Source organism: Myxine glutinosa, chromosome 4, assembly GCF_964187855.1.
Source record: "Myxine glutinosa chromosome 4, kmMyxGlut1.1, whole genome shotgun sequence".
NCBI lineage: Eukaryota > Metazoa > Chordata > Myxini > Myxiniformes > Myxinidae > Myxine > Myxine glutinosa.
Window position 1 is genome coordinate 217658114 of NC_136264.1, and position 20217 is coordinate 217678330.

The 20217-nt window shown below is 42.8% G+C and overlaps 1 protein-coding gene across 9 annotated transcripts in view; it reads left to right on the forward strand.

Moving 5' to 3' along the window:
- Window positions 1–20217, forward strand: part of LOC137425717 (amyloid beta precursor protein binding family B member 2) — a 156049-nt gene that overhangs the window by 122324 nt on the left and 13508 nt on the right. For 4 of the 9 annotated variants that reach the window (XM_068114435.2, XM_068114436.2, XM_068114437.2 and 1 more), the window contains 5 exons: window positions 12013–12127; window positions 14482–14578; window positions 14798–14881; window positions 18056–18142; window positions 19056–19171. In XM_068114435.2, the coding sequence (XP_067970536.2) occupies window positions 12013–12127; window positions 14482–14578; window positions 14798–14881; window positions 18056–18142; window positions 19056–19171 (499 nt within the window). Of the gene's footprint in view, window positions 1–12012; window positions 12128–14481; window positions 14579–14797; window positions 14882–17968; window positions 18143–19055; window positions 19172–20217 lie in introns of those variants that run through there. The other 5 variants (XM_068114439.2, XM_068114440.2, XM_078777023.1 and 2 more) reach the window with 2 other exon arrangements.

Here is a 20217-nt window from a genome sequence, read left to right on the forward strand (position 1 = left end):
ACCGAGAGAATGCCACCATGGTGGTTGGTTAAGTGATGTTATTCACCCGCCGAGAGAATGCCACTATGGTGGTTGGTTAAGTGATGTTATTCACCCACCGAGAGAATTCCACCATGGTGTTTTGGTTAAGTGATGTTATTCACCCGCCGAGAGAATGCCACCATGGTGGTTTGGTTAAGTGATGTTATTCACCCGCTGAGAGAATGCCACCATGGTGGTTTGGTTAAGTGATGTTATTCACCCACCGAGAGAATGCCACCATGGTGGTTGGTTATGCCACCATGGTGGTTGGTTATGCCACCATGGTTGTTGGTTATGCCACCATGGTGGTTGGTTAAGTGATGTTATTCACCAACCGAGAGAATGCCACCATGGTGGTTTGGTAAGTGATGTTATTCACCCGCCGAGAGAATGCCACCATGGTGGTTGGTTATGCCACCATGGTGGTTGGTTATGCCACCATGGTTGTTGGTTATGCCACCATGGTGGTTGGTTAAGTGATGTTATTCACCCGCCGAGAGAATGCCACCATGGTGGTTTGGTTAAGTGATGTTATTCACCAACCGAGAGAATGCCACCATGGTGGTTGGTTAAGTGATGTTATTCACCAACCGAGAGAATGCCAACATGGTGGTTTGGTTAAGTGATGTTATTCACCCGCCGAGAGAATGCCACCATGGTGGTTTGGTTAAGTGATGTTATTCATCCGCCGAGAGAATGCCACCATGGTGGTTTGGTTAAGTGATGTTATTCACCCGCCGAGAGAATGCCACCCTGGTGGTTTGGTTAAGTGACGTTATTCACCCGCCGAGAGAATGCCACCATGGTGGTTTGGTTAAGTGATGTTATTCATCCGCCGAGAGAATGCCACCATGGTGGTTGGTTAAGTGATGTTATTCATCCGCCGAGAGAATGCCACCATGGTGGTTGGTTAAGTGATGTTATTCATCCGCCGAGAGAATGCCACCATGGTGGTTGGTTAAGTGATGTTATTCACCCGCCGAGAGAATGCCACCATGGTGGTTTGGTTAAGTGATGTTATTCACCCGCCGAGAGAATGCCACCATGGTGGTTTGGTTAAGTGATGTTATTCACCCGCCGAGAGAATGCCGCCGAGAGAATGCCACCATGATGGTTTGGTTAAGTGATGTTATTCACCCGCCGAGAGAATGCCACCATGGTGGTTTGGTTAAGTGATGTTATTCACCCGCCGAGAGAATGCCACCATGGTGGTTTGGTTAAGTGATGTTATTCATCCGCCGAGAGAATGCCACCATGGTGGTTTGGTTAAGTGACGTTATTCACCCGCCGAGAGAATGCCACCATGGTGGTTTGGTTAAGTGATGTTATTCATCCGCCGAGAGAATGCCACCATGGTGGTTTGGTTAAGTGATGTTATTCATCCGCCGAGAAAATGCCACTATGGTGGTTGGTTAAGTGATGTTATTCACCAACCGAGAGAATGCCACCATGGTGGTTGGTTAAGTGATGTTATTCACGAACCGAGAGAATGCCACCATGGTGGTTGGTTAAGTGATGTTATTCACCCGCCGAGAGAATGCCACTATGGTGGTTGGTTAAGTGATGTTATTCACCCACCGAGAGAATGCCACCATGGTGTTTTGGTTAAGTGATGTTATTCACCCACCAAGAGAATGCCACCATGGTGGTTTGGTTAAGTGATGTTATTCACCCGCCGAGAGAATGCCACCATGGTGGTTGGTTAAGTTGTTTTTTTTGTTTTTTTTTGTATACTGAATCGAGGCTCGTGAAAGAGCTAACATTTATTTCACAAACAAATCAACCAGACAAACAAAATATACAAAAACAGGGAGCGGAAGCCAAGATGGGGAGGGAAGGGGAAGCACACAACCACAACATTTGAGAGCAGGGAGAAGTGTGGGAGGGAGAGGGCTTGGGGGCAGGAGGCGTGGGAAGGGGGGGGGGGGGGGGGGAGAGGTATAAAACACAAGGGGACCGAAATTAGCAGGGGTAGAAAAGATCAAGGTTTTGGATGGGGGAGGATAAGAGATGGTGGTGAACAGCTGTTTTAAAGACCTGGAGGGTGGAGTGGGATTGAAGAGAGTGAGGGAGTTTGTTCCAGAGGCGGGAGAAAAGAGGAATGAAGGAATGAAGGAGTGAAGGTGAGCAGAAAGTCTTGATTTTGGCAGTTTAACCATAAGAGGGTTGCAGGCAGATCTTGTGCGACCTGTAGGAATATTTGGGGGACAGAGCCCAGAGAGGGCTGGGGGGGCAAGGCCAGAGAGGAGTCGGTAGAAGACGGAAAGACCACCAACCTGCCTGCGGTGAATGAGTGAAAGGCCCTTGGAGTTAGCTTCATCGCGGGAGATTCCAATGATTCTGAACGCTTTGGTTTCAACAGCGTGAAGACGGGCTAGGTGTGAGGCAGGAGCACCAGACCAGAGGGGAGAGCAGTATTCCATAGAGCTGCGGATGAAAGCCTTGTATGTGGTGAGGAGCTCAGGTGTGCCAAGGAAGGACTTCGCACGACGGAGGATGCCCAGTCGGCGACTGGCTTTGGAGGCCAGATTTGAAATGTGGTTTTCCCAGGAAAGATCATGGCAAATAGTGAGACCCAAAAGCTTGAGTGACAGAACTTCTTGGAGAGGATTATTCAGAAAGTGGATGGGAGGGTTTTCCAGTCGGTCTTTTCGGAGAGACATCGTAAGAGTGTGAGATTTATCAGGATTGAAAGACATGTTCCATTTGTTTGCCCAGTCTGTGATTTTGTCCAGGTCTGCAGAGAGTGAGGAGGCTGCAGACTGCCGATCTGAGGGATGAGGAATGGAGCGCCAGAGAGTAGAGTCATCAGCAAAGAGATAGAGAGGATTTTCAAGAGAGTCAGAGAGAACATTGATGAAGACCAGAAAAAGCACAGGGCCCAGAACACTACCTTGGGGACCTCCAGCCTGAACAGGAAGAGGATATGAGAGAAACCCATTCAGGGCCACACGTTGACTACGACCAGAGAGGAAGTCCGCCAGCCATGCGTGGAGATTTCCATGGATACCAAAGGAGGAGAGTTTGGTGAGCAGAGCAGGGTGCCAGACCGTATCGAAGGCACGTGAAATGTCAAGGGAGACGGCTCTAATTTCCTGTTTGGCGTTGAGGACCTCCATCCATTGTTCAGAAAGCAGAAGCAGCATGTCCAGAGTAGAGTGACCAGGTCTGAAACCAAATTGATGATCAGAGATCAAGCCATTGGAGAAGAGGAAAGATTTCATATCTGAAGCAATGATGGATTCCATGACTTTGCTGATAATTGGGAGAAGGCTGATTGGTCTGTAGTTGCTGGGATCTGTTTTTGCACCTTTTTGTGCAAAGCGGTGATGTTGGCTGATTTCCAAGCAGATGGCAGATGACCTTGCGCAAAGGAGAGGGTGAAGAGAACAGAAAGAGGGAGTGAAAGAGCGGAAGCACATGATTTTAGGACCCGTGGGCTGATGCCGTCAGGACCAGTTGCAGAATCAGAGTCGAGGGTTGACAGAAACTTTTCCACCTTGTCAGGAGGAAAGGACACAGAGTCCAGCAGCAGCTGGGTACGACTGGGTACGGTGGGTACAGAGAGGGATGGGTTTGGGACACAAGATTTAGAGGCAAACACAGAGTTGAGGCATTCAGCTTTTTCACGTGCGGAGTCAGCCGTTAAGCCGTTTGAGGTGAGGGAGGATAGGAGGGGGAACAAACACCAGAAACAGATTTGACCAGACGCCACCAGGATTTGGAAGAGGGAGACAGATAAGAGAGTTCGGTCTTGAGAACGGTGAGATATTGTTTCCTGGCTCTCCTGAGGGTGGACACACACTTGTTTCGGGCTTTGTGAAAGGAAATGAGATTTCCTTCCGTTGGATTTGCTTTCCAGGAGACGAAAGCAAGTTGTTTCAGGGCAACAGCCTCACCACAAGATTCCGTGTACCATGGACGGGAGGAAGGGTATGACAACTGAAGACGAGATGGGATAAATCTGTGCATGAGAGAGAGCAATTTACTTTGAAAGAATTCCCAGGATGAGTTGATGTCAGAGGCGGTAGAGATGGGAGACCAGTCCAGATGATTGATGGCTGCTTGAAGACCGTGCCAGTTGGCCTGAGTGAAATGCCAGACTCGTCGACGCTGAGGAGGCTCTCTGAGAATGGTCAGAGAGATGTCCACTTTGACAAGCACATGATCAGATGAGCCGATTGGAGCAGAAGAAGAGCAGCAGACATTTTCAGGGAAGTTTGTCATGACCAAATCCAGAAGAGAAGATGCTCCGTTGACTGAGATCCGGGTCGGGAAATTGACAGATTGTGTCAGTCCCAGTGAGTCGCAGAAGTCCTTTGCTGAAGAGCCATGGCTGGTGAGAGAGGTACCCACACCCAGCCAACTGGCATGGTGACAATTGAAATCACCACATATGAGGAAGAGAGAGTTGGGATGGGTAGATAGAAGTTGGTCCATATTATCAGACAGCGAGATGTAGATGGAGTCATCGCTGTTTGGTGGACGGTACAACACACATATGAACAAAAGGTGGGAGCGAAGGGGAAGCCGTAGCCAAAGGTATTCCTGGGGGTGAGGTGGAGAGAGGGCAGTGGAGGGTGAGTGAGGAAGAGAGTTTTTTATAAAGATAGCAACCCCACCTCCAGGACGAGGCTCAGGTCTATCATACCGGAAGAGGGAGTAACCTGGGAGAGATACCAAGGCATCAGAGACATCATGAAGGAGGAAAGTTTCTGTTAAGCAGATCACATCTGGTTTGTCCGAAGCAACCTGTATGGAGAGATCAGTCAAGTTTGAGCGAAGGCCCCGGATGTTTGAGGTCCATACCGTTCATGAAGAGGAAGGGGGAGCATTGGGTCCAGAACAGGGGGGGGAGGGGTAGGGTAAGATGTGGAAGAGGAGGAAGAGGTAGGGAGAGCTGTTGAAGGTGTGTCAGAGATTTCAGAATAGCTTGGAGAAAGGGAAGAATGGGGCGGACAAAAGGTTTGATGGAGATTGGGTGAGGCACAGTGAGGTGTTATTTGAGGAGGAGGAAGAGCGAGGCAGAAGGTTGGGGGAGATGAAGGTGAAAGTTGGAAGGGGGAAGAAGCAGGGAGGATGCTTTGAGGAGGAGAGGTGAGAGGGGAGTCTAGGAGGGGAGGAGCGAGGGAGAGTCTCGGAGGGGAGGGGTGTGGGGGGCGTTTAGGAGGGAGGGGAGGGAAGGGGCAAGGGGGGAGATTTGAAAGGGATGGGTGATGGGGAGGATTTGGAGGGGAGGGGTGAGATTGGATTTTGAAAAGTGTACGATTCATGGGAAACGAACATTTTTTGCAAAATGAGTTTGAGACCTTCGAGTCAAAAATATGTTTGAGGACACTGAAGGAGGGATGGAGTTCTGGATAGTTTAGGGAATGTAGAAAGGAGGAACTGTAAGAGATGGTATTATATATATTTTTTGGAATGAATAGATTTGGTGAGCAAGACGAAAGCATCCTTTTGTAGGAAAAGAAGAAAACTGTGTTATAATATATGAGAGAAAATAGTTGTTTACAGGAGAGATTATACATTTCTAATCACGTGATCGCGTGATCGCGAACGAAGAACGAACGAACAAAAATGAACAACAAATAAACGAATAAGACCTGGGAAGGAAATATTTTTTGGGTTTTTTTTTTTGAGTAGAGATATTAAACAAGGAGGTATGGGGTGAACGACTGGGACGAACCAGAGAACGAAAATAAATGCAGCGCATTCGACGAATCGCTGAGAGAAAAACAAAACCACAAGGTCGGAGACGGTACGGTACTCGGTAGCCAAGCCTACGAGTACTAGGCCGCAGAATACTCGATACGCATTAACCGACGATTGTGTATACATGTACGAAAAATTAGCACCGAAAATTTTCCAAAAGATACGCTATAGGTACATACACCGAAAGATAGATACAGTCTCGACAAAAACACAATTGAGAAGGATCACTTAGCTTCGAAAGCGTGAGCGCATGGAACAGCTTCGAAAAGACGTGACCTCGCCGTGATCTCGCGAGCTCGCCCCTATGTTATGATGTTATTGTTATTTTGATGATGATCGCCGAAAGTGATGTTATTCGCCCACCGAGAGAATGCCAACATGGTGGTTTGGTTAAGTGATGTTATTCATCAACCGAGAGAATGCCACCATGGTGGTTGGTTAAGTGATGTTATTCACCCACCGAGAGAATGCCACCATGGTGGTTGGTTATGCCACCATGGTGGTTGGGTAAGTGATATTATTCACCCGCCAAGAGAATGCCACCATGGTGGTTTGGTTAAGTGATGTTATTCACCAACCGAGAGAATGCCACCATGGTGGTTGGTTATGCCACCATGGTGGTTGGTTAAGTGATGTTATTCACCAACCGAGAGAATGCCACCATGGTGGTTGGTTAAGTGATGTTATTCACCCACCGAGAGAATGCCACCATGGTTGTTGGTTATGCCACCATGGTGGTTGGTTAAGTGATGTTATTCACCAACCGAGAGAATGCCACCATGGTGGTTGGTTAAGTGATGTTATTCACCCACCGAGAGAATGCCACCATGGTTGTTGGTTATGCCACCATGGTTGTTGGTTATGCCACCATGGTGGTTGGTTATGCCACCATGGTGGTTGGTTAAGTGATGTTATTCACCCGCCGAGAGAATGCCACCATGGTGGTTGGTTATGCCACCATGGTGGTTGGTTAAGTGATGTTATTTACCCGCCGAGAGAATGCCACCATGGTGGTTGGTTATGCCACAATGGTGGTTGGTTAAGTGATGTCATTCACCCGCCGAGAGAATGCCACCATGGTGGTTGGTTAAGTGATGTTATTCACCCGCCGAGAGAATGCCACCATGGTTGTTGGTTATGCCACCATGGTGGTTGGTTAAGTGATGTTATTCACCTGCCGAGAGAATTCCACCATGGTGGTTTGGTTAAGTGATGTTATTCACCAACCGAGAGAATGCCACCATGGTGGTTTGGTTAAGTGATGTTATTCACCCGCCGAGAGAATGCCACCATGGTGGTTTGGTTAAGTGATGTTATTCACCCACCGAGAGAATGCCACCATGGTTGTTGGTTATGCCACCATGGTGGTTGGTTAAGTGATGTTATTCTCCCGCCGAGAGAATGCCACCATGGTGGTTGGTTAAGTCATGTTATTCACCCGCCGAGAGAATGCCACCATGGTGGTTTGGTTAAGTGATGTTATTCATCCGCCGAGAGAATGCCACCATGGTGGTTTGGTTAAGTGATGTTATTCACCCACCGAGAGAATGCCACCATGGTGGTTGGTTATGCCACCATGGTGGTTGGTTATGCTACCATGGTGGTTGGTTATGCCACCATGGTTGTTGGTTATGCCACCATGGTGGTTGGTTAAGTGATGTTATTCACCCGCCGAGAGAATGCCACCATGGTGGTTTGGTTAAGTGATGTTATTCACCAATCGAGAGAATGCCACCATGGTGGTTGTTTAAGTGATGTTATTCACCCGCCGAGAGAATGCCACCATGGTGGTTTGGTTAAGTGATGTTATTCACCAACCGAGAGAATGCCACCATGGTGGTTTGGTTAATTGATGTTATTCACCTGCCGAGAGAATGCCACCATGGTGGTTTGGTTGTGATGTTATTCACCCGCCGAGAGAATGCCACCATGGTGGTTTGGTTAAGTGATGTTATTCACCAACCGAGAGAATGCCACCATGGTGGTTGGTTAAGTGATGTTATTCATCCGCCGAGAGAATGCCACCATGGTGGTTTGGTTAAGTGATGTTATTCATCCGCCGAGAGAATGCCACCATGGTGGTTTGGTTAAGTGATGTTATTCACCCACCGAGAGAATGCCACCATGGTGGTTGGTTATGCCACCATGGTGGTTGGTTATGCCACCATGGTGGTTGGTTATGCCACCATGGTTGTTGGTTATGCCACCATGATGGTTGATTAAGTGATGTTATTCACCCGCCGAGAGAATGCCACCATGGTGGTTTGGTTAAGTGATGTTATTCACCAACCGAGAGAATGCCACCATGGTGGTTGGTTAAGTGATGTTATTCACCCGCCGAGAGAATGCCACCATGGTGGTTTGGTTAAGTGATGTTATTTACCAACCGAGAGAATGCCACCATGGTGGTTTGGTTAAGTGATGTTATTCACCAACCGAGAGAATGCCACCATGGTGGTTGGTTAAGTGATGTTATTCACCCGCCGAGAGAATGCCACCATGGTGGTTTGGTGAAGTGATGTTATTCACCAACCGAGAGAATGCCACCATGGTGGTTTGGTTAAGTGATGTTATTCACCCGCCGAGAGAATGCCACCATGGTGGTTTGGTTAAGTGATGTTATTCATCCGCCGAGAGAATGCCACCATGGTGGTTTGGTTAAGTGATGTTATTCACCCGCCGAGAGAATGCCACCATGGTGGTTTGGTTAAGTGATGTTATTCATCTGCCGAGAGAATGCCACCATGGTGGTTTGGTTAAGTGATGTTATTCACCCACCGAGAGAATGCCACCATGGTGGTTGGTTATGCCACCATGGTGGTTGGTTATGCCACCATGGTGGTTGGTTATGCCACACTCACCCACCATGAATATTTGGAATTGCTATTTTATTTTTGTTTGTTTGTTTCATTTTAATGGAAGAGAATCCCAGTGTAACAAATTTCCAATGTAATCATCAATCTACAGAACATGTCCGTCTGTTATAATGAGACTTCTGTTATGTATTTGTTTTATGTTGAGGAAAAAGTGTCTTACCTGGGCGCATTCGATTTGAAAAACAAAAAAGAGCATCGCCCAAATTTAAATATTTACTTCCACCAAATTTTCACCATCAAAATGCACTTCGTGAAAAAGTGACAAAACCATTTGGTACATTGCAGCTTTAGCATTCAGCATGTAGTTTGTGTATTCTTTCATTCTTTAATGGAATGAATTCCTTTCGTCTCTGAACAAAAATAGTCTGAACAGCGAACAGGTGATTTAAAACCAGTACATTTGGAATGCTCTTCTTGTTTTGCCGAGTACAACTTGTAAAAAAAAGGTTCAAATGGAAATTCTCAAAATGCATCTCCTCCTCCATTTTTCGATCGATTCGGTTCAAACTTTAAACAATTGGATCTGGGCTGCCGTTGTAAACGACTCTGGCGCACACTTGTCCAATCAGGACGGGGCGTCTAGGTCCCCAGATGATCACTGCTCGCAGTTTTAATTTACTCCTTATTTTTTTCTCAAATGGAAATTCTCAAAGTGCTCATTGTCATTTCTATACATTTAAATTTATTTATTTTCCCCTCAAATGGAAATTCCCAGTGTTCATTTCATTGTCCCTTCTGTACATTTTTATTTATTTATTCTTAAAGTGCTCATTCTCACTTCTGTACATTTTTATTTATTTATTCTTAAAGTGCTCATTCTCACTTCTGTACATTTTTATTTATTTATTCTCAAAGTGCTCATTCTCACTTCTGTACATTTTTATTTATTTATTCTTAAAGTGCTCATTCTCACTTCTGTACATTTTTATTTATTTATTCTTAAAGTGCTCATTCTCACTTCTGTACATTTTTATTTATTTATTCTCAAAGTGCTCATTCTCACTTCTGTACATTTTTATTTATTTATTCTCAAAGTGCTCATTCTCACTTCTGTACATTTTTATTTATTTATTCTTAAAGTGCTCATTCTCACTTCTGTACATTTTTATTTATTTATTCTTAAAGTGCTCATTCTCACTTCTGTACATTTTTATTTATTTATTCTCAAAGTGCTCATTCTCACTTCTGTACATTTTTATTTATTTATTCTTAAAGTGCTCATTCTCACTTCTGTACATTTTTATTTATTTATTCTCAAAGTGCTCATTCTCACTTCTGTACATTTTTATTTATTTATTCTTAAAGTGCTCATTCTCACTTCTGTACATTTTTATTTATTTATTCTCAAAGTGCTCATTCTCACTTCTGTACATTTTTATTTATTTATTCTCAAAGTGCTCATTCTCACTTCTGTACATTTTTATTTATTTATTCTTAAAGTGCTCATTCTCACTTCTGTACATTTTTATTTATTTATTCTTAAAGTGCTCATTCTCACTTCTGTACATTTTTATTTATTTATTCTCAAAGTGCTCATTCTCACTTCTGTACATTTTTATTTATTTATTCTTAAAGTGCTCATTCTCACTTCTGTACATTTTTATTTATTTATTCTTAAAGTGCTCATTCTCACTTCTGTACATTTTTATTTATTTATTCTTAAAGTGCTCATTCTCACTTCTGTACATTTTTATTTATTTATTCTTAAAGTGCTCATTCTCACTTCTGTACATTTTTATTTATTTATTCTTAAAGTGCTCATTCTCACTTCTGTACATTTTTATTTATTTATTCTTAAAGTGCTCATTCTCACTTCTGTACATTTTTATTTATTTATTCTCAAAGTGCTCATTCTCACTTCTGTACATTTTTATTTATTTATTCTTAAAGTGCTCATTCTCACTTCTGTACATTTTTATTTATTTATTCTCAAAGTGCTCATTCTCACTTCTGTACATTTTTATTTATTTATTCTCAAAGTGCTCATTCTCACTTCTGTACATTTTTATTTATTTATTCTCAAAGTGCTCATTCTCACTTCTGTACATTTTTATTTATTTATTCTCAAAGTGCTCATTCTCACTTCTGTACATTTTTATTTATTTATTCTCAAAGTGCTCATTCTCACTTCTGTACATTTTTATTTATTTATTCTTAAAGTGCTCATTCTCACTTCTGTACATTTTTATTTATTTATTCTCAAAGTGCTCATTCTCACTTCTGTACATTTTTATTTATTTATTCTCAAAGTGCTCATTCTCACTTCTGTACATTTTTATTTATTTATTCTCAAAGTGCTCATTCTCACTTCTGTACATTTTTATTTATTTATTCTTAAAGTGCTCATTCTCACTTCTGTACATTTTTATTTATTTATTCTCAAAGTGCTCATTCTCACTTCTGTACATTTTTATTTATTTATTCTTAAAGTGCTCATTCTCACTTCTGTACATTTTTATTTATTTTTTCTTAAAGTGCTCATTCTCACTTCTGTACATTTTTATTTATTTATTCTTAAAGTGCTCATTCTCACTTCTGTACATTTTTATTTATTTATTCTTAAAGTGCTCATTCTCACTTCTGTACATTTTTATTTATTTTTTCTTAGAGTGCTCATTCTCACTTCTGTACATTTTTATTTATTTTTTCTTAAAGTGCTCATTCTCACTTCTGTACATTTTTATTTATTTATTCTTAAAGTGCTCATTCTCACTTCTGTACATTTTTATTTATTTATTCTTAAAGTGCTCATTCTCACTTCTGTACATTTTTATTTATTTATTCTTAAAGTGCTCATTCTCACTTCTGTACATTTTTATTTATTTATTCTTAAAGTGCTCATTCTCACTTCTGTACATTTTTATTTATTTATTCTTAAAGTGCTCATTCTCACTTCTGTACATTTTTGAAACAACTTGGATTGGATTGGATTGGATTTTGTTGTCCAATATAATCTGCACAGACACATCATGCATTTTATCACAAAGGGGCACGAGTATACCATACTGTACGTACTTAAAATGTAATGTCTGGACTTTTCAAAGGATGATGAAAATTCGCTTTGCAATACAATACGATTGCGGAGTAATTGAAGCAAACTCGCTGTGCTGTTTGTGTTTTTTTACAGCAAAGTCGCCCAACTGTTTAACATATTGTACTCGCCTCCATTGCCACCGTATTTGTGCAAAACGTGCTTATGGCATTACACTTAAGAAAGGACAGTTTTCCTTAAATATTTTAGTTCTTATTCCAACAAATGCAGCTCCTTCCCAGCAAAAAGTCAATATATGACTGGATTGTGTTTTTGTATTATTTTATTGATGATATGGTGTGATATTGTTGGAGGTATTGTAATTGTAATGCAGGGTAGAACATTGACAGCTGTACCTGTGACTTTTTGCAGAGACTTCGCTTACGTGGCTCGTGATAAGCTTACACGTGTGTTGAAATGCCACGTTTTCCGGTGTGACACACCTGCCAAGGCAATTGCAACGAGCTTGCACGACATCTGCTCAAAGGTGCCCAAATACGTTACATGCTTATTCATAGACATCATTCATTCATTAAGAATGAGGTGTGTGTGTGTGTGGGTGTGGGTGTGGGTGTCGCTGTCGGTGTCGTTAGTTGTTATCTCCAAATGAGGGTTTTCGATGGTGTAACGGAACCCTCCCAGATCTCGATGTATCCACTTTCGTGTGTGTGTGTACGTGTACACGTACGTACAACTTTATGCACCCATGCATGCCGTTCAGTGTATAGAGACATTACTGTACTTCTTCATGAATTTCCAAGGACAGTGCACAAATAAATTAAGTTCGAGTATGATCAGATCACGGTTTATGTTCAGATGTATTCCTGAAAGGTGCAACGAATATCGAAACGACGTACATCAAAGCAATTTTTCTCGAAATAATTAATGGGATAAGTGGAGAATAATTTCCTAACATCGCCACTTCACCTTTTATTACATTGATATATGTGGGGAAATTACAGGCCCGGACCAGGAATCGAACCCAGGTCCTCTGGTGAACCGTATCAGTGCTCTGCCATCTGAGCTATCTGGGTGACCATGACTGCGCAGTGCGCATGCAATTTTCCCATTCACATGATTGCCACTCTCTTTCCGTCACTGCTTCCGGGGCACTTGCTGCCAAACATAGGAGCCCCAACGGCCTGAACACGAGAGGGTCTTCCTCCAATGGGGGGGGTGGGGGGGGGACAAATCCACGTCCGCTATTACAAACACCACTGGGGGCGTCGTGAAGCAATACCAAGACTCCCTTACTGAGAGTTCCCTTCTCTATCCATCGTGTTAACCTTGCGCTTCCTCCCCAACCCCTCATTCTTCCCCATATCTCCTATTTGTTTGTCTCCCTGTATTTTGTCCCCCAACCTTGCTGTTTTTGCCCTCCACCCCCCCCCCCCCCCGCCAACCCCCCACGCTCTATGGTTAATTTTGTTCTTTTGCATCCTGATCTATTCTGTGTTCTACCTCTTCCATGAGCCTTGACTTTGAATAAAATAAAAAAATAGCCGTGTGGGGGACTGTCTGCTATTCACCACAACATTCGCGGTCCCAACATTTGCAGGTTCCGTGTATTCACGCTTGATTAAAAATCCGACCTGCTTCTGTTTGCGGCCCTTTGTCCCAGATATCTGTGGTTTTTCACGGGTGCAAAAAAAATATTCTCACGTACCCAAAGACTTGCTTGATACTTGGTTGATTATCCCTTTTCACCAATGGGTAGGGATCTCAGGTTCATATTATTGGTATTTTCTGTCTCTCTGCATGGATCAAGCAAGGAAAAAGCTTGGTTCACAGAGACGATTGCAAACTCTCTGCATGGATCGAAGAGGTAGAGGGTAAGAAGATTACAGATGGGATATGACGTGGGGAATGGGGTTTCTTGGTTTCTTCCATAATTATTTTATAATTTATGTTTGAGCGGGAACTGAGTGTTTATTTAATTATATATATATTGTGTAGTTTCTAAGTCTCATGATTCATTTAGTCTGCACACGATTAATGTGTGGCTCTCTCCCCTGTAATATGATGAAACTAACATTTTCCCTTGTGAAAAAACATTTTCCACCAGCCACGTACATCACTTCTAAAAGCATCTTTCATGTGTCACACATAAAACACCTGTGCATGAGCGTAAACAACCCCCCACCACACCATTCGACATTTGCAGTTTTTCGTGGGCATATTTTGCGGTTTGCTTCGACATTTGCGGCCCTGTGCTGCGCGTGTTCATGGTTTTTGCCAGCGTATTTGCGGTCTTTCACGGGATTTTTGATTTTCCCTTATTAATCACGAACTGTCGGGAACATGTTTCCCGTTTTCCATTGAAACAATGCATCTACATTCACGGATTCGACACTTGCGGATTCAACATTTGCAGATTAAACATTCACAGCATTTTCCAGGAATGTATCCCCCGCAAATGTCGGGGTCTTGTTAAAAGTACGTATGCGACAATGAACTGATTGGATGAAATGACGATTCAAAGATGAGCTGATTTAATTTTGGGTTCAACAGGTCCAAGGTCATGTGCCCTTTGAAAATAATTTTGCAAATTATAACTTGAGTTATAGAAGTTTCTGATGTTTGCTATCTTCTATTTATCTCTCTTTGTTTCTCTTGCACTCCCTCTCATGTGACCTTTAATGTTTATTGTGACCTCTAATTGAGATCAATTGTATCACTGGGTTGACATCTGACGTGTCCGGAGGCATATCCATCAATGCATTCACGTCAAGTCTATTTTCTATTACTTTTTTTTCTATTCATGGTATTATCTGGGAAAGATCTCAATTTTAGGTGGGTTGGGTTTGTCACATGAATGAAGAAACCATATGCCTTTCCTAGATAATGGCAGATAGAAAGACTGCCAAAGCATTAGAAAATGAAGAATCATCTCTTCAGGCTGAGAAGGAAGATGCACCCTCCGATGTTCTCATCCAAGGTATTGTTAAATGATGTACTTGAGAGCATCAATATTTCTTGTTTTTTTGTGGCCACTTTAGGAGTGATCCTGTCCTGTGCCGCACACCATTCTGCATATTATTATTTTTTTATTACAATTTACGTAAAACTTTGTATTGCAATAATTTTATTGGGTTACACATTTTTGCTCTCATAGAATCGGTTCCTTTTGCTATGCCCTTGCCTGTGTTTGTTGCAGTGGATTTCCCAACACCAAAAACGGAACTGGTGCAAAAATTTCAAGTGCAGTATGTTGGCAGTCTTCCTGTCGCCAAACCAGTGGGTACGTGTCTTTACACCCCCAGCTCTGAGTGTTTTCTTTGTTGAAGAGCAGCTGATGAAAATGTCACAGAAAATATGTCCTTTTGCATAAAAATTCTGCTCTTCATGTCAATTCCAAGCACCTGCGGTATGTGCTGACAGAGAAATGCACAATATGCTATTTTTGAACTGAAAACCAGCATTTTCAGTAACCATGGATGAATTGTATATTATTCTGGGTTCGTCGGCCGTGTCACAAGTGGCCTCTCTTGGACCCGCTTCCCGACCTTTCACCCTGAAGATGATGAGCCGCAGATAACTCCGCGGCAGGCCAAGTTGCTGAGCAACCACAGGCGCCATCTGAAATGACTAATTCTGGTAGAGTCCACGCATCCAAATGATCTGTTACTTCCCCGGTGAAATAGTTAACCCACATGAGGCCTGTGCTCTTAACGGTTCCACTATTTATTGTGTAGAATAACCGAGCAATTTACCGTCAGTGGAAACGTTGGCTGCATTCTACCGTAGCGAACCAGTGGGGTGAAACTCCCGTCTGGTAATTGCATACTACGTCTAACCAATGGGGAAAGAGACACCCAAGTAAGTTGGAAATAACAAGACTTGTTGAAATTAAAGCACCTATTCACCAGGAAGCGATGTCACACATAAGAGAACATCTTAACCCTGAGCACTCAAAACCCCTTCAACATTTGACCCTAAAGGGGAACCCAAATGCTCAGACCATCTCCATGCTAATCTATCCCATGATACCATACAAAGTAGATACGATATGTCTTTTTCCAATTTATAAATTCGGTAATTTTGCGATTAAAAAATCGAAAACTTCTTCACATTAATCCAGGATGTCACACTCGGAAGTCGACCGCCATATCCGTACTTTCTACGGGTTACATCGCAGTATGATTGAACTCAAACTTTACATCGCAAATAATTTTCGAATTTCTACATGCATATCGGGTCGATATGTCCTTTTTCTTTGTTGTAATACAAACTGGAATGGTTTCATGCTACACCAATGGCCGAAAGACCCAAAGTTTGCCAGAAATTGGATGATGTTTGTCCAAAATACCTGAGTTTTGAATGGGCCTACAAAATGTTCACTTTTGTACTCGGAACATTTTCGAGAGCATTGTTATGAAACAACAGGGATGGCTGGATCTTGTGGTTGTCCACCACGATTGAGAGAGGATGCCACCTCCACGATTAAGGGGAATAAACAGCAAGAGGACCCATCCGGTAGCACAACTAGAGGATCCGTACTGCAGCATTGCAAGAGGGCCCATCCGGTATCACAGCTGGACGATCCATCCGGTAGCACAGCTCGAGGATTCGTACAGTAGCATTGCAAGAGGACCTATCCGGTAGCACAGCAAGAGGACCCATCCGGTATCGCAGCTAGAGTATCCATAGAGTATAATTGTAAGAGGATCCATCCAGTAGCACAGCTCGAGGATCCGCACAGTAGCATTGCAAGAGGACCCATGCGGTAGCACAGCAAGAGGACCCATCCGGTAGCACAGCGGGACGATCCATACAGTGGCATTGTAAGAGGATCCACCTGGTAGCACAGCTGGAGGATCCACACAGTGGCATTGCAAGAGGACCCATCCGGTAGCACAGCTCGAGGATCCGTACAGTAGCGTTGTAAGAGGACCCTTCCGGTGGCACAGCTCGAGGATCCGTACATTAGCGTTGCAAGAGGACCCATCCGGTAGCACAGCTAGAGGATCCGTACAGTAACATTGCAAGTGGACCAATCCGGTAGCACAGCTCGAGGATCCGTACAGTAGCATTGCAAGAGGACCCATCCGGTAGCACAGCTAGAGGATCCGTACATTAGCGTTGCAAGAGGGCCCATCCGGAAGCACAGCTGGAGGACCCATCTGGAAGCACAGCAAGAGGACCGTACAGTAGCATTGCAAGAGGATCCATCCGGTAGCACAACAAGAGGGCCCATCCGGTAGCACAGCTCGAGGATCCATACAGTAGCATTGTAAGAGGATCCATACAGTAGCATTGCAAGAGGACCCATCCGGTAGCACAGCTAGAGGATCCGTACAGTAGCATTGTAAGAGGATCCATCTCGTAGCACAGCGAGAGGGCCCATCTGGTAGCACAGCTGGAGGATCCATACAGTAACATTGCAAGAGGATCCATCCGGTAGCACAGCTAGAGGATCCGTACATTAGCGTTGCAAGAGGGCCCATGTTTTGGTGTGTTTTGGCAAAATCCAGTCGGGATTTCTTATGTCTCCCTCTCAGCATTGAGCTCCTACCATAAAACCTTTCATTGAGTTAGCGACAGATGGTGTGAGTGTCGTACTGTGTGTCTGAAGTTCAGCTTGAATCTGTTTGACAGTTGATTGAGGTGCTTTCTCCACCATTCGAACAATCCTTCGCTACAATCTTCGATTTATCTTGCCGCCATGTCCAGGGAGGCTGGCTACAGTGCCATGGGCCTTACACTTCCTGATAGCATTGCGTATGGTGGACACAGGAACATCATGGTCTCTGGAGATGGACTTGTAGCCTTGGGATTGTACATGCTTGGCTACAATCTTGTGTCTGACCTGAGACAATTTTCTGGTTTTCTTTCTTCTCTCCGTGCTCATTGCGGTACACACAGTGACACAAAACAGCAGCATGACTCCTTTTCTCCATTCAAACTGGTTGAATGAGTGATTTTTATATTGCAGGCACCTGCAATTCACCATAGGTGAGTTCAATTTCAAAGAAAAGGAGAATCACCTGCTTGACATCTAATTATTTCTAACAACTTCTAAAAGGTGCTAATAATATTGTCCGGCCATTTTAGGATTTCTGTGTGGAATAAGCTAAGATTTCGTCATTATTTCAGCTTTTTTTGTTCTGTTCCACTGCAAACCAAAGAAATACAAATGTGGATACCAAAATATTTTTTAATTTCAACAATTTTCTGGAAGAAATGGTGCATTATTTGAAAAAAGTGCAAGGGTGCCAATATTTTTGGCTACGACTGTCCGGCACTGATTCCCCTAGACAATATCAAATTGACTAGATGCTGATCGTTATGATCGTTGGAGACATGCAGCTTGTGTTTGTTGTTGAAGATCTGGCTCCAAAGACTGTGAGGGATTTGGACTGTAAATATGACCTCCAAAGTCGTCCTACAATCATGTGAACTCTGCTTCCTAAAGTGAATCAAGAAACCAGGGCAAAGCTTACCAGGATGATTAATGCTGCTTCTTCCATTGTCCTCACAACAGGCATCTTGTCAAACTCAGGTATATATCACGATCACAGCCCACTTCCTTGACAGTGATTGGAATTTGTCATTTTGATACAATCGATTTTTTTTTTCTTTTTTTGTTTTGATCATTGTTTTCTGTAAAAATATAGATGATTCCGAATGAGCCTCAATCCGACTCTTTACTGCTCTTTCGAATTCAAAAAAGATTGATGATGCATGTACACTGAACCCCAAACCCAAAGTGAATTGTGTGTTCACACAGCAATAATACATTTTCGGTATGAGAATACGTGTCATCTGCCGGTTGTGTTTGCGAAACGCTTTTTGGGAGTGAGGGGGGAGGCAGGGGGAACAATAGTAATTTCTGTGATCTTGCCCAGATTATTTTAGCAAGAATAATAATGTGTGTAAAACCGTGGTTAATTGTTGAAAATGATGACCAGAAAGTCCACAGTGGTCATATAATATGCAGCCACAAGATTCCATGATCCCCTTTAATTTTCATTTTGTCAAGACCAACGTTGTGGAAGAATACGTGAAAAGTGGAAAATGTGAATTCTGTTAAGTGCTCATGTTTTAATCCAGATTGGTGCAGCTGCTGCTGTTGTGTGGATAAATATTACACAGGAAGAAAGGAAGGAAGGACATGCTCATGATAGCAATATGTTGTTCTTGATTTGTAAAAATGGTACACTTTGTTGGCTCATTTTCCTCTTCTTTACGTGCATTAATTGTTAATCTGTACCAAACTAATTGAAGTCATTCGAAGTGTGCATCCATCATTTTGAAATGTTGGACTATTTGTGAACATAACCCCTGCTCTAGCAGGGAAAATGGCCTTTAAAATGCATGTTGTGTTGTGTTGGACTATTTGTGAACATGCACAAAAATACACAAAAGGGAAATGTATAATTGTCAATGGGCATAACCTGAGCATATTGTTGCAGGAATGGATATTTTAAACGGAGCTATAGCGAGTCTGCTTGCAGCGCATCAGCCAGAACAGTGGACTCCCGTCATCATCAATGTCACATCGGCGACCATCACAGTATGCCAGGAGCAGGTACATGCATTTTACATTTTCACACAGGTACACTACCTTCAAGCATCTTTGATTGCCCTAACAGTGTTATGTGTGTCTCGCCGCAGAGACCATGTATTGAAATCTCGTGTCCATTGCGAATTTGTCATTTTGCTTTCATGTAACATTAAAAAATCATTCTCCTTTATGTAAAACAAAAACAAGTACAGTACCGCTAAACTGAAGGGTTATGAAAGTGTTGAAATGGTGATCCATCGGACTAACAGTTGCAGATAATTTTTTTGTTTTTCATACTGATCAGATCAAGTGTTGTTCTTGTCAAATTATGACGTCGTAATGAAATCCCCAATGAAATTATCATTAACATATCTTATTCCCCATAGGGAGTACTTGACAATGAGCTGTTTCAATTTTTTCCACTGAGCGGTTTCTGAGATAGAGGTGTAACTCTTTTCCAAGATGGCGTCTGTACCACGTGACCTACGTCATAATTGTGAATTTAAAAACTATTCAGGCAACGGTGCTCCTACAGTAAAATTTCATGTCAATCGGACCAATGGTTGCCAAGAAAATGAATTTTAAAAATGCTGACACATACGCAACCGATCGCCTAACCCTGCTTTTCGCTTCGCGAGCGCAGGGTGATGACTAACTCGGGACGTTATGTTGGTTGACATTGCTTCTGGGGAGTGCTTATTTGCAAACTACAACAATATTAATTGGTGACTTAAATTCAAGAACCGATCTTATAAATGAGTTTATTGATGTTGAAGAGTCCGGTGCTATTGTTTCTGGTATTGACGATATTAATAATGACCTATTCAATAGTAAACAGGATATTGAATATCCCAAACGACAGATTTAATCTTGACGTTGTCATCAACAATAATGGCCGTGAAATGATTGAACTATATTTAAGAGTCTGGATTTGAAGATTGTTAATCTTCGACTTTGTTCGATTGTTTGACTTTGGTGAAGGAAATTACTCCCTTCATAAACCTAATGGCGAAAGTACGGAAATGACGCCTTCTGTTGAGAATTGTAGATTTTTCTAAGTTGGTTGTCAT